This window comes from Tasmannia lanceolata, unplaced genomic scaffold (assembly GCF_043159265.1).
Source record: "Tasmannia lanceolata isolate RefF3 unplaced genomic scaffold, GAP_Taslan_0.1 ptg000018l, whole genome shotgun sequence".
Taxonomy (NCBI): Eukaryota; Viridiplantae; Streptophyta; class Magnoliopsida; order Canellales; family Winteraceae; genus Tasmannia; species Tasmannia lanceolata.
Window position 1 is genome coordinate 46,705,372 of NW_027518695.1, and position 15,488 is coordinate 46,720,859.

General features: G+C 34.9%; 1 protein-coding gene across 1 annotated transcript; it reads right to left on the reverse strand.

The window, feature by feature from the left end:
* Window positions 1-14,577: 14,577 nt before the first annotated feature.
* Window positions 14,578-15,267, reverse strand: LOC143850361 (uncharacterized). The gene has a single exon (XM_077359620.1). The coding sequence runs from the start codon at window positions 15,265-15,267 to the stop codon at window positions 14,578-14,580; it is 690 nt and encodes a 229-aa protein (XP_077215735.1).
* Between the last annotated feature and the right edge of the window lie 221 nt (window positions 15,268-15,488).

A 15,488-nucleotide genomic window follows, 5' to 3' on the forward strand; every position in this document is an offset into this window, starting at 1 on the left:
CGGTCATATGTCTAGAGCATCCACTATCAAGGTACCATGTATTCTTGTTATGGCTTTTAAGGCATACCTACATATGAATAGGCAAGTGAGATCCTTTGGGTACCCAAATCTTCCTAATCTTGCTATGTTCATTTGTTTTTACTTTAGAGTTCAATTTAATTTTATCTTGTTTAGCATGCATGCAAGCAACTTTATAATGACCTTCTAAACCACAATAAAAGCAAGTTTTGGTACTATTAGAAGAAGCCTTTAAAAGTTTGTTTTTATAGTTGGATATTGTAGTATTCCATTTAAGACCAAGTCCACTTTTATCATGTGGCATTCTTTGAATGTTAACAAGCCTATCCAATTTCAATGAACTATGTTCAAATTTTTCAAATAGTTTCTTTAGTTCATCATATTCAAAAGATATTTTACCATTTTCATGCTTTAGCTTGTTGTTTTCAATTGAAAGCTCTTGTCGATTTTCATTCAAAATGGTGATAGAAGCATTTAACTCATGAATTTCTACTTTGTATTTTTCATTTTTATCATCTAAAAATTCATGATCTTTCTTTAACCAACCAAATTCTTTTGTCATGTTAGCAAGAGAGTTTTCAAGTGAAGCAATTTTATCAAATTGAATTTCAAGTTCATCATTTGCACTTTGTAAGGAATCAAGAACTTCTTTCAAAATAACGACATCATTTAAAGTGTTTACCTCGTTATTGTCGTTTGTTGAGGCCATGAAGCACACGTTCTTTGCTATCAAGCAATCTTCCCCATCATTTTGTTTGCCTTCGCTTTCAATTTCTTCATCCCACGTGGTGGTCATTCCTTTCTTGCCTTCTCTTCTCTTGAAGCGGTTGTTTGAAGTAGGTTCATTGTTGAGTGGACAATCCGGGCGAATGCGTCTAAGCTTCTTGCAACCGTAGCATCGGGGTTGAGAAGACCCATCACCAAGTTCTTCTTTCTTCTTGAATGGGGGATTAGTTCTTCTATTTCTCATGCCTCCCATGTTCCTTTGTAAGAATTTGATCCTTCTTGTTAGGAGGGCAACTTCATCTTCCATGTCTTCCTTTGTATCTTCATTTTCACCTACATTGCAAGCAAAAGCAACACCTTTTCCTTTTTCACTTTTAGTTTCAATTTCGGGTGCTTTTGTTTTGAAAATCATCTCATGAGTGATCAAGGACCCTATTAGTTCATCTAGGTTCAATGTGTTCATGTCCTTGGCTTCGGTGATTGCGGAGGTTTTGGATTCCCATGACAAAGGTAGGGACCTAAGAATCTTGGTCACTAAGTCTCTATTTGAAAATTGTTTTCCAAGTCCCCTTAGTCCATTTACAAGATTGGTGAACCTAGTGTACATGTCGGCAATTGTTTCATCGGGTGTCATTTGAAAGAGTTCATATTGCCGAAAGAGATGGTTCATTTTAGATTCTTTGACTTGATTGGTTCCCTCATGGGTGACTTCCAAAGTGTCCCAAATTTCCTTAGCCGAATTCAAATTTGATACTCTATTGAATTCTCTAGGAGATAGAGCACAAATAAGGGAATTCATGGCTTTAGCATTATAATTCGAAGCTTGTTGTTCGGCTTCGGTCCAATCATTTAGGTTTCTTGTGGGTAATATGTATTCATTATTAATGGCTCCCCACATTTGATAATCTTGGGTTAAAAAGATTTTCATTTTAGTTTTCCAAAAACCATAGTTTGTTCCATCAAAATAGGGTGGCCTAGTGTTTGAATAACCTTCATGGTGTTGAGGGTAGTTTGCCATTTTAGAATCTTTACTCTAGACCGGTTAGGGTTTTCTAAAAATTAGAGACGAGGCTCTGATACCAATTGAAATAAACAAGAGGGGGGTGAATTGAATTTTAACACTAAATTATCCCTTTTGAAAATTACTTGTGAACCTAATTGGAATTTTCTTCACTTAATTAAATATTTGGTTAGTGCAAATAATTAGAAACAAAATGAAATGCCAAACCAAAAATTAATAATGGAAATGCAAGACAAGAAAGAACACACCGATGTATAGTGGTTCGGGCAAAGCCCTACTCCACTCTTCTTAAGATCATCCTTAAGGATTTCCACTATTGGAGACCTCCACGATGCCCGGCTCCGAGGCGGTTACACTTCCAAGGGATATTAAATGAGGATGCCCTTACACCTTTACAAAGACTCTCCTTCTCCGCCGAGTTCTAAGCGGTTGCTCTCTAGGGAATTAAAATAAGGAATGCCCTAGCCACCTATACAAGAAGTGAAGATTGAATAGCTTGGCTTCTTCTTGAAAGCTTGATGCTCTTTGTAGATCCTTGATTGCTCTTCAATGATGGTAGTTGCAAGTGAAAACACTAAGAATCCCAACTCAATAAATTTGCAAGTGCAAGGCAAGTTTGGGAAAAATCGAATCTTAAGCACAAAATGGGTTGCAAGTTTTCTTCAATGCTTAAGGAGGTTTTCAAATCATCAAGAGAGAGGAAATGAATCCTCTAGATGTTGTATATATAGCCTCACCAAAGAATATGACCGTTTGGGGGTGTTGATATAAAAAATCACAAGTTAATTTAAATCCCAACGGCTAGTTTTTGGTCTGTCGCGAGGTTCTCGGAGTTCCGAGAACCATTCTCGGAGTTCCGAGAAATGTTCTCGGAGTTCCGAGACAATGGCCTGAAGAAATCAAATTTCTACTGGACCATTTCTCGGAGTTCCGAGAAAATGTCTAGACGCTACTGGACCTTTTCTCGGAGTTCCGAGCTCGGAGCTCCGAGAAAAATCTCGGAGTTCCGAGAAGCCTAAAAATCTGTATATTTTGAGATTTTATTTCTTGTTTGATTTTTGGCTTTTGGAACTCAAGTCCTATGATTATTTTGGAATGCTTATGAGGGTCCCAACATGTTGATCCACCACATAACAATTCACTAATCCATTTTAAGTTCTTAAGTGTTCTTTGAAAAACAATTTGAAAACACTTTGCCTTGACTTGGAAATCTAAAGAGACAGGATGTACAATGATACCTATGTAGCTTTCAACTTCTCTTTAGTCTAGGTCTTCAATTGATCTTCCATCTTGTGTATGCTTTCTTGAGAGATAATGTGAGCTCCACTTAGCCTCTTTGACTCTTGTGTTGGTACATCTTCAAGCATGACCATGTTGTGTGTTGGTTTCTTCAATGTTCAATCCTATCTTAAACACAACACTTCAAAGCAAATTGATTAGTATTCAAAAACACAATCAATTATGTTTAGCATCATCAAAACAAGATTGGAGAGTAGACCCTTGGGCTTACAAACTCTTCTTCCAAAAATACCGCATTCCTGCTTACAAAACAGTTTTGCTCGCTTGGGTTATAGAATATATAACCCTTTGTTTCCTTAGGATATCCAATGAAAATACACCTTTCGGTTCTTGTCTCTATCTTATTAGCACTTATCTTTTCAACATGTGCGGAACACCCCCATATCCTCATATGATTCAATGAGGGTCTTCTTCTTATCCATATCTCATATGGAGTTTATAGTGCTGATTTAGTTGGGACACGATTTAAAACATAGAGCGTCGTGTCTAGGGCATATCCCCATAGAAATAAAGATACTTCTGCGAAACTCATCATAGACCGGACCATGTCCAACAAAATCCTATTTCTACTTTCTGAAACACCATTCAATTATGGTGTAGCAGGTGGGGTCCATTGAGAGATGATTCCATTTTCTTTTAAGTAATCCCTAAACTCATCCGAGAGATCAAAGCAAATAGTCTTTATTCTTTTATTTAACTGATTCTCAACTTCATTCTTGAACTCATCGTACTTTTCAAAGGTCTCAGACTTACATCGCATAAGGTACAAATATCTGTACCTTCAATGGTCATCCGTAAAAGTTAAGAAGTATATCAGCCTTCCTCTTGCCGGATGAGAAATGGGACCACATACATCACTATATATAATCTTCAACAAATCTTGGGATCTTCCACTCTTGTCCTTGAAGGGAATTTTTGTCCTTTTACCTTGAAGACATGGTGTTAGCCCAAGGGTTCCCCATGGGTTCATTCAATCACCTTATTTTGATGATTAACAAAAGCAAATTGATTAGTCTTTTATGGACTAATTGTTTGCCTTGAGTATTGTGCTATGGACACGAAATTCTTAGGTCAATCCGTGCTAGCATACACCATTGATGGCCTATGCTTAAAGATGAATCAAACACGTGTCAAAGGAGCTAGAGCATACAAAGGATCAATCATACCTTAGAGGATCAACCAAGGAGAAGTTCAACATTAGTCATCTCAAAGCATTGAACAAACAAAGGAAGATCAATGAAGGCCAAAGCTTATGGATCAACTTGTGAAGGAGCTTGAACCAAGTTGAAGGAGTGATCCATGTAATAGACCAAGACTTGAAGATGAGCTTTAAAGTTGAAGATGTGAGTAATGAGTCTTGTGTTAGATTGTATAATTTAATCCCACTTAGGTATCCCATGTTGAGGTATAATTAAGTCACTAATAAGGTCCCAACCAATATTAGAATATAAGAAAAAGACCCGTGGACCAAAGCCTTAGTGCCATAGATAGCTTACAATTGCAAAAGATTCAAATCGGCACACTTTGCACTTGAATTTTGAGATCATGGCATAAATCCTATCATAACTGATCCTAAACCATTTTAAATATTTTCAAAAATATTTTTAACAGAAAGATCTCATCCTTTCCATTCAAATCGAGTATAACAACGTTGAAATCCGACGAGAAACAAGTGAGATATGGATTTTACAAAACCGTGTCTGAAATCTGGAAAATGCCAAAAATACCCTGAAATAGATCCGTTGGGAAGTTGCCCAGAATTACAGAAATGCCCTTGCAACTACTGGTTTTGGATTTTCTCTATATATATATGGGTTCCCTAAGCATGTGAACTCATCTCTCTCATTTTTAAACTTGTTGTAAACATATTAGAGACTGGAAAACACCATTGTGCCTCAATTTGGGAATATCTAAAGGGATTAGACCTAGGCTTAACTTTGTAATTATCATTGAGAGACTCTTGTGAGCTTTACATTATATCAAGCTTTCAAGAGGCTAAAGAGTGTGCTTCCATCTTCTTCTTCATTATAAACTTGGCAACAAATGGCACCGTATTTATGACCCTTGGAGCTTGGATGCTCGGATTGTACAAGGCGAAAGGAATGCCGTATTTAAGTTCCTTGGAAGAGAGTGGATTCCTCAAGGAGACAAAACTTGAGAAGAGTGGAGTAGGTCTTGGGGTTAAGACCGAACCACTATAAATCTTCCTGGCTCTTTTGTGGTATTTATCTCTCTCACCCTCACTCTTATTTGTGCTTGCATTTATACACTTAGAATTGAGTGAGTAGTTAGCATTGGTAATAACTTACTTATCTAGTACCTTGCTAATTAACCCATTTAATCTTGTTAAGTAAGTTTGGATGAACCTTCCACCAAGTGTTTGATAAAAGGCCTAAAAGAAACCATTCATCTAATTCATTTATCTTGTTGTGGGATTTACAATCTTTAATCAACCACCAAGTATTTTCATAGAAAGATTAAAAAGAGAATAATCAACTAGGATTTTCAAAAGTCATCTAACAAGTGTTTGACAAAAGGTCTAAGAGAGGATATTCATTTAAGATTTTGAAACTAATCTTACCAAAGTTTTTAAAGAGGATAATTTTTTTTAAAGACACCCAATTTGCCCTCCTCTTGGGTTGCCTAGTGGGATTTCACTTGGTATCAGAGCTAAAGGCTCTTATATAGATTTTGAACTTTCAAATTTCTTCAAGAGAAAAGATCTATATTGGCAACCTAATGGCTTCTAGACTTCCTTGTTTTGATGGAATCGACTATGGTTCTTGGTCGATCCGTATGAGGTCTTATCTTAAGAGTCTAGATAGTGAATTATTAAAAGTAATTGAAAATGACTTTGTATTAAACTCCAAATCTGAGAGAATTAGTGAATATGATAAAAGATTATATTGCTTGAACTCAATAGCCATGAATGCCATATGTTGTGCCTTACCTTCTCCTATGTTTGATAAAATAGCTAATTGTAAAAATGCCAAAGAAATATGGACCTCACTTGAAAATATATTTAATGTAAAATATTTTCTGGCATTAGAAAACAACAATAAAGAAGATAATGATAAGGATGAGTCTCTTACAATTGATGAACTTCTTGATGGATGTGAGAAACTTAGTGATGCCTTAAATCTTGAAGTCTCCAAGAATCAAAAACTTAAAAACTCCCTCAACTCAATTTCTAAGGAATTTAAAAATCTTGAAAATGACTATCAAAATTTGCTAAAAGAAGAAAGGAAGTTAATTGAAAACAACAAAAAATTAGAAAAGGAAATGGAGGAATTGAAAACAAAAGAAGAGAAACTATGGGTAAACACATCTCATGAACTAAACGAAGAAATTGAAAAGATAAAATTAGAAAAAGAAACACTAGAGTTGGAAAACAAATCCCTACAAGAAATGAATGCTAAACATGTTTGTGTACCTATGCATTATTGTAGTTATTCATCTAGATCATCATCTACCTATTCTTATGATTCATGTGATTATTGTGGTAGATTAGGTCATCACAAATCTATGTGTAGACTTAGGTTTGTGAAATCTTACAAGTATGGGTGGATTAGAAAAGATAATTTTCTTGATAGAACAAACTTGCATGGACCCAAGATGGGTTGGGATCCAAAACTCCATACTTGATCTATTTATGACTTAGTAGATGTAGGGATGTGCTTCAATATTTATATCTTATGAAAATAGTTGTTTGGATACAAAAATGTCTATCTTGCATGAATGCCATGTATTTTGTGCTTAAATGTTTATCTTTTTGAAAATCTAAAGTCTATATATTTAAAACTTGATTTGTATTAGACTTTCACACATTGCACTAAATTGTTATATCTATTGGAAAAGGTTTCCTAGATATCTCACTTGATGTCTAGTTTATGTTTGAGCTAAAATTGTCAAATCCCATGGAATGTATACTTCTAGATACAATATGCTTGATTCCCATGTATCTAGTTAGTCTTGAGCTTAAATGCCATATCTCTTGAGTTTATTTGGGTGCTAGATGTCATATTATTATTTTCTTGCATCTAGCCTCATATATGTTTTAAAGATCACATTTTTTTTTACAGAAACAACTTATAGATACAATAGACTTATATTGTTTGATTCTTGTGTATCTATATATACTACTCTAAGTGCATTCACTAAGACTTAGATCTTTTTGCACTTAGTAATCATCCACATGTAAAACCACAATAGAGCACTTAATGTGAAAACCATGATTGATCTTACATGAATATCAGCCTCTTCATTGCCCATGAGTTCAAGTTAAACCCATAAGAGTATATCTTTCATATTCGAACTCTAATTTGGATAAAAATGGCATTTGCTAGATTAGTATATACTTGAATTGATTTATTTATTTTTTCTAGCAAAATTATGTGCTTAAATGTCATGTCTAGGAAAATTGTTTCAAATCCTTTCTTAGACAACTTTTTACGCCCCAGGTGAGAAACTATATTTGAAAATCTCTATGGACCTAGTTATCCTTTACACTATCACTAGACTTTCTTATTATACCTAATTGGTTATCATTACATGTAAAGTCTTTGATGAGTCATAAGTATATGTATTTCCAAAGGTTTTAATTAGATATTTTTTCATGACTAATGTGAATCTTGCTCTTTACAAGTAATATAAATAATTCATATAGTCTTGAAAATCCTTTTTGGAATGCATGTGTCCAAGGTAGTTTGTTCACTTGATATCTATCCTTAGAATCATTGGATCCATCCTTAGATTCTTATAAAATATATTTTGTAGGAAAAATTAAAAATGGTTTAGATTCAATGTATTTAAGTAAAATTGAAAACATCTTGCGAATCTAGTATCTTATTTGGGCATATTTCATCCTGGTGGCTGATACCCTATACTTTGTGATGGGAACATGTGTCTCTCACACATTTTGGTTTTCCTATAGGATTATGCACTTTGTGCTTAATGCCTTGTCATTATATGAGTGGTTGTGGATGTAAGATGTAGATGTTTGGACCTTGCACATCATTTGTCATGATTATCTTGTCTAAACATTGTGGACTATCCATGGATGCTTTGATATGCATCATATCTCTCTCATGAGGTTTACTCTCACCTTCATGAGCCATGGATGTCTCTCTCAGATATTAAAACTTATAGTCCATCGTCTATGTCTAAGTTCTATAGAATTGAGTCTTATTGGTATTCATATATATATATATATATATATATATTCTATAGTTATCACCCCTTGTTTTGTGTGGCACTCGCATGTATGAGATGTCAAACCTTAACTTTAAAAGCTACTCAATTGGTACCCTTAGGCTTCTTAGTTCCTAAGATGGAGACGGTACCTTCATCTAATTAAAACACTTAATTATATGGCCTTGTGCCATCATCTCAAACATGGATAGGTATATGTTGTTGTGTGATCTTCCTATCTAGTATATAAGATATATACTTAAGAGAAGCAAACAATTAAACTTATAGAAATAATATCACACTTAGGGGGAGCATGAGCAAAAAATTGAAAATCCTTTGTGCTATACTTGTTTATCATGATGAGCTAGACTATGGCTATAATTTTATTCATGATAAACCGATACTTAGAGAGTAGAGTATCTCTGTAGCCCAAGGGTTGAGTCTAACTTGGTATCATTTGAAAAATATATCAAAAATTCTTTGGAGTCTATATGTAAGGACAACCCTTTGCATTCATGCATTACATTATTCTTTCTCAAAGGGGGAGCTATAAAGTTAATCTTGTCCTTTATGTCTTATCATATGATTCTAAATGTGTATATCATTCCTCATATGATAAGTTTACTCACTTAGAGCATTGTTGCTCCATATGGGTTGTTTAGAATTATCTTGTGCTTGTATGTGTATTTTGAGTTTAAGAAAAGTAAGCCCATTGCCTAGATTTTAAGGTCATATCCTATTAGGCTTCATACTTATCGTGGATAATCGAATGTGCTATCATCTATTCCAAGGATAAGTTTTAGTGGCCATGTACTCACTTTCATTCATTTGGCCTATTGTGTCATGTCATGCCTTGCCATATAGGTTTCACCTAAGGCCAATGACATAGACCTAGGGGGAGAGCTAATCTTTGCTATCTTCATGTTTATATGGGTCATTGTGAGATGCTCACATTGTCCATTCAAACATATCCCCTCTAATTGAGCTAAGAATTGCATATCATTCTATATATTCATTCATAGGAGTGAACTGAAATTGCTAATCTTAGTTCCTATGAATTTGATAGCTTATCATGTGTCATTTCACTTCATGATAAGTTTGTCTGTCATGCCATATTAGGATCAAATGCTCATTTCTATGCATGTCAATTTCAGAGAACATTTTTAACTTGAAAAATATCTATTCTTGCTTATCATGATGGGTTCAACATTATTTCATCCATCTCTTCATGATAAGATTCTAATATGAATTCAAAAAATTTAGGGGCTTATCATGCTAGATCTAAATCTTGCTATTTTTCTTTCATGATAAGTAAAATATAAGCCTTAACTTGCTAATCTAATATTGTATTATGGATCATAGGGTAGATTTATATATATATATACCAACATATACCCTAAAATTTGTGCTAAATTGGTATGCCTCTTTGTTTTTCTAACATAGGCTTGAATTGTATTAGTTTATTCATCTCCTATGTTGTTATGCTCTTATCATGCCATATGTACTTTGATTTTAATTGGTAAATCATGATAAGAAGCTAGGGGAGCATCTAGTTTGATTGAAAATCTTTGATGCATTGCTTCTGTGCTTAATTGTGTATTCTTCCTTTTTGCTTATGCCAAACGGGGGAGAAGTATGAAATTGATTAGATGGTCCATAATCTATATGCATGTATGCTAAAACTTGTTAAATTTATCTTATGCATGTGTTGAGAGGGAGTAGTCACACTCATCTTTCTTATCTAATCCTCATAAGAGGATCCTCCTACCTCTCTAATCAATTTAGTTTGTCATCATAAAAAAAGGGGAGATTGTTAGCCCAAGGGTTTCCCATGGGTTCATTCAATCACCTTATTTTAATGATTAACAAATGCAAATTGATTAATCTTTTATAGACTAATTGTTAGCCTTGAGTGTTGTCCTATGGACAGAAAATTCTTAGGTCAATCCGTGCTAGCACACCCTATTGATGGCTATGCTTGAAGATGAACCAAACACGTGTCAAATGAGCTAGAGCATACAAATGATCAATCATATCTTGGAGGATCAACTAACGAGAAGCTCAACATTAGTCATCTCAAAGCATTGAACAAACAAAGGAAGATCGATGAAGGCCAAAGCTTGTGGATCAACTTGTGAAGGAGCTTGAACCAACTTGAAGGAGTGATCCATGCAAGAGACCAAGACTTGAAGATGAGCTTTAAAGTTAAAGATGTGAGTAATGAGTCTTGTGTTAGATTGTATAATTTAATCCCACTTAGGTATCCCATGTTGAGGCATAATCAAGTCACTAATAAGGTCCCAAATAATATTACAATATTAGAAAAAGACCAGTGGACCAAAGCCCTCGTGCCATAGATAGCTTATAATTGCAAAAGATTCAAATCGGCACACTTTGCCCTTGAATTTTGAGATCAGGGCATAAATCCTATCATAACTGATTCTAAATATTTTGACATATTTTTAAAAATATGTCTAACAGAAAGATCTCATCATTTCCATTCAAATCGAGTATAAGAACGTTGAAATCCGACAAGAAACGAGTGAGATATCAATTTTACAAAATCGGGTCTGAAATCTGGAAAATGCTAAAAATGTCCTGAAATAGATCCGTTTGGAAGTTGACTAGAAATACAGAAATGCCCTTGTAACGGCTAGTTTTGGGTTTTCTCTATATATATGGGTTCCATAAGCATGTGAACTCATCTCTCTCAATGCTAAACTTGTTGTAAACATATTAGAGAGTGGAAAACACCCTTGTGCCTCAATTTGGAAATATCTAGAGGGATTAGACCTAGGCTTATCTTTATAATTATCTTTGAGAGACTCTTGTGAGCTTTACATTGTATCAAGCCTTCAAGAGGCTAAAGAGTGTGCTTCCATCTTCTTCTTCATTATAAACTTGACAAAAAAGGGCGCCGTATTTATGACCCTTAGAGCTTGGACGCTTGGATTGTACAAGGCGAAAGGAACACCGTATTTAAGTTCCTTGGAAGATAATGGATTTCTCAAGGAGACAAAACTTGAGAAGAGTGGAGTAGGTCTTGGGGTTAAGACCGAACCACTATAAATCTTCCTGTCTCTTGTGTGGTATTTATCTCTCACCCTCACTCTTATTTGTGCTTGCATTTATACACTTAGAATTGAGTGAGTAGTTAGCATTGGTAATTAACTTGCTTATCTAGTACCTTGCTAATTAGCCCATTTAATCTTGTTAAGTAAGTTTGGATGAACCTTCCACCAAGTGTTTGATAAAAGGCCTAAAAAGAACCATTCATCTAATTCATTTATCTTGTTGTGGGATTTACAATCTTTAATCAACCACTAAGTATTTTTAATGAGCACATTTATGTGTGAATAGTAGGTAAGAAAAACATGCATTTTGTATGTTTAGAGCGGTACTACTAAGGTATTTTATTTGTTTTTGGTGTTTCAGGACTATTTATGGAATTACTAAGAAAAATAGAGCTAAAGAGCTGAAAATTCAAAGAAAAATCAAAGTTTGGAAAATTCTGGGCCAAATCCAAGTGTGTGATGCAACCAATGGCCGAGATCAAGGATCAAGGCAACCCATCGACATCATGGCCCACTAAATGAATAGTTTAGGTCATCCAATAGAAATGGGTTGGGTCAAGTCCATCAAAGCTCACAATTTGGATAGTTTGGATTAGTGAACAAGTGGACTCCAAGATGCGTATCGACCAACTTGGTAGGGGGAATTAAGTGTTTGAAAATTTCTAATTTTAAAGGCACGATCTAGCTGTATTGTGGTCCATGCAATGGACAGTTCAGATTAATCTATTGAAGCTGGGTTGGAGGTACTTGTAATTTATATTGCAGCTATCAATTCAATTTACATTGAATCCCATAATTGAATGATTTGGATCATGCCATGGGTGTAAACGGATGGGCTTATGTCATCAAAACACTAGGTGTAAAATGGTGGGGCCACCTTATGCATGAGTTTGGATAGAAACCGTGGACCCTACCTCATCAGTAATATCAAGCAAAGGTGACATCAAAATTGCTAGGATCTGTGAACAAAGAAGGCCTTACGTAGCAACAAACGCTGCATTGGTGGGGTACATCAATGAATGGTTTAGATTTATTTATGTTTTTGAAAAATGGAATTTGGGGCCACGTGTGGAGTGAAGTGGCTGATGGCTACTAAAGAAGAAAAAAAAGGCATGCATATATATGCATGGAAATATGACAATAAAAGGTTGACTTTTATGGCAATACACTTGGGACCCACTTGCTATTTTATCCTTAGTTGCTTGCCATACTAAGTGTGGTAATTGAGAATTGTTGACCGAACGGGGAGGAGACCAAAAAGGAAATTGGGACCCGCGAAGTGTTTTAGATATAAAGTTGCAAGTATTGGGAAATGTCCAAGTCATATGTGGCCCCCACCCATTTCATATATATTACGCCCAACTTCATCCCAATTCAATTACTCTATTAATTCGACGGTCCAGATTCCACTAATGGAGTTGCTGTTTAAAAAGGCAATAAGCAAGTTGCAGAAACATTTTTTTTGGGACATTGGTTATATACATTTTTCCTCTTGATGGAAATGGCAACATGAAGCTAACGTGGTGAGATAGCAACTTTCTGAAAGTATAACTATAGGGTGTGATTGGAAACTTTCTTAAACCATTAGCAATTGAAGAAGCAAAGCAGCTACTAATTTTCTTGGCCGATTGTGCAAAGCCAAGATGGGCTAAATATTACATGTTTCTATTGCTGCAAGAAGATACTAAAATAGCATTTATAGCATCGGTTAAAAAAAAAAAAAAACTAAGTTGAAGTTTCTTTTGTGAAAGTAATTTGAACGTGCTTGTGAAGCTAGCAAGATGCCAAAATAAGAACATACACGTGGCAAGTTTTTTTTAGAGATTACTTGTGGGCTGAATGAAGAGGAGTTTATAAAAGACAATATCAAGTGGTACGAGGGCTCTCTGAATGGGGGATTCGATTAATTTTCTTGGCTTCTTCTCCACTACTCTCGGCTGTCTCTCTCTACTCTCGTTTTTTTCCTTTGCTTCTGTTTGTTGCCTTCTCTTCTTCCTTTGCTCTCTTCCACTCTTCTCCTCATTATCTTTTCTCTTTTACATAGATTAGATTACCCCAATTTTTTGCTCAACTTTGTCTTGCTCTTTCTCTTTCAATTACTTGGAGACATTTAGAGTTTTCTTTGGTGAACCAACTATCTGGCATCAATCCAAGGCTTAACCCAAGGCATTGAAGGAGGGCGATCAAAGCTTCAACCATTGTTTAAAGGAGGAGAAAAAGACTAAGTTCTATTTAATTTTTGTTATTTATTTTAAGTTCAATTTGATGTAATTTTGTTTCAATTCAAGTTAGTGAAGAAGTAATTTGCTTTTGTTTCATTTCCTTTCAAGTTCTATATGGCAATTCTTCTCCCCTCTATCTCTTTTATTTTATTTTTTTCACTTCTTCATGAATAACTAAATCCTAATTACTTAGGGTTTTAGTTGAGGCCATGGGGAAGGAGAAATATTTATAATTAAATCAATCTACTCAATTGAAAAATTGTGTAGGATTATGTGTTTGGAAAATCTCAATCATTCATGCCATTGGCTTTCCCCTTTCGTATGAATGATTGTTGATTAACAAATATAAAGTTCTATATAATTAATGTAAATTGGAGAGTGGATTTCATTAATTACTTATGAGGAATGACATCCCTTTGATCTTATTCCTTAATGACTAGTTAATCGAATTTTCAACCCAATTCAAGAGTTGTTTTAATTAATCAATCTAATCCAAACCCATGGTGGATTCTAACCCTAAGTAATCGTTGATATTGAATTAAGATTTTTAAACTATTCCAAATTATTTTTGCAATTTTCCAATTAACTTAGGCCCTTAGAATTTTGGTTTTCTAATTAAATTAGATAAGTAATTAAAAGAGATCATTAGAACCTTGGTACACTTTGCCTAAATTAGGATTTTAAATAAAAAAGATCTTAGTTAAATTTGATTCTTAGATTGATTAGAATATACGCTTATATATAGTGTTGGCTCCGAGGTCAAGTCCACGGAAATCATGAGTCCATTCCAGGCAACATTATATCATAGCTAGTATTCTAATCGGTACAAGAATAGGATTGACAACTAGATTTCTCTTCCCTGAGTTCGACCCGTATTTACACGATCCGTGCGCTTGCGGTTATTTAATATTACAAACAATTTTCATAGAAAGATTGACTTTGGAAATATTTTTCCTAGAATGCTGGTCTTTACTCTTTCTTTTTCCCATGCCTTTCGGTTTGGGAGTTGAAACTACATTAGCTTCAACTAATAAGGAGGATTTTTATTCTTTTTCTGAAGATCCTCAGTAGATTGAAGATGATTCAACAACTCTGTCAACATCATTGAAAGTTTGTTCATATGGTAATTTATAACAGAGCTATTGAATGATGGTGGCAGGGATGCTAACACCATATTGACTTGTGACTTTCCGTCCAACATGGCCTCTAAAACTTCGAGCTCATTTAGATAGTCCATCATCTTCAACATGTGATCTCTAACTAGGGTTCCTTCTACCATTTTAGTGGAAACCAGAACCTTGATCGCTATTTGTCTGGCCCTGCGATTTTGTTCTACAAATATCTCCCTAAGATTGTGCATAATATCCATGGACAAAGCCATTCCAACATGTTGTTGCAACATGTTCGACATTGACCCAATGATATAACACTTAGCCATTTGGTCATCTTCATGCCATTTTGTAGCTCTGTCCTTGACATCCAGGAGAGCATTGGGACCAGGCAACTTAGGTTCCTCAGTAGTTAAGACCCAATAAACTTTTGCTGCTTTGAGCTCTAGGGTTAAGTTCCTCTTCCAGTCCACGTAATTTGGACTTGTAGGTTTGTTGTCCTCAAGAATCCTAGCTAATGGATTGAGGGATGCCATATCTATTGCAAAGGAAATAGGCACAATATAAGCAAAAATAACCATTTGAGATTTATCATGACATGTAACCATTAGATCTCGATTTTTGATCTGTAATGGTACTACCCATTGTTTGTCTCATTTATGTGACCCTCAAACACATAAACGAAGAGAAATAACGTGATTTCTCAAATGGGAATCGAATGCTCATCAACAACAACTTTGTTGAGTATGAGTGGATTCATCTAATCCATCATATTATAATTATGATATCCGACTTGATTTTGGCCTTCTAGCATCGTAGTGTATCTATC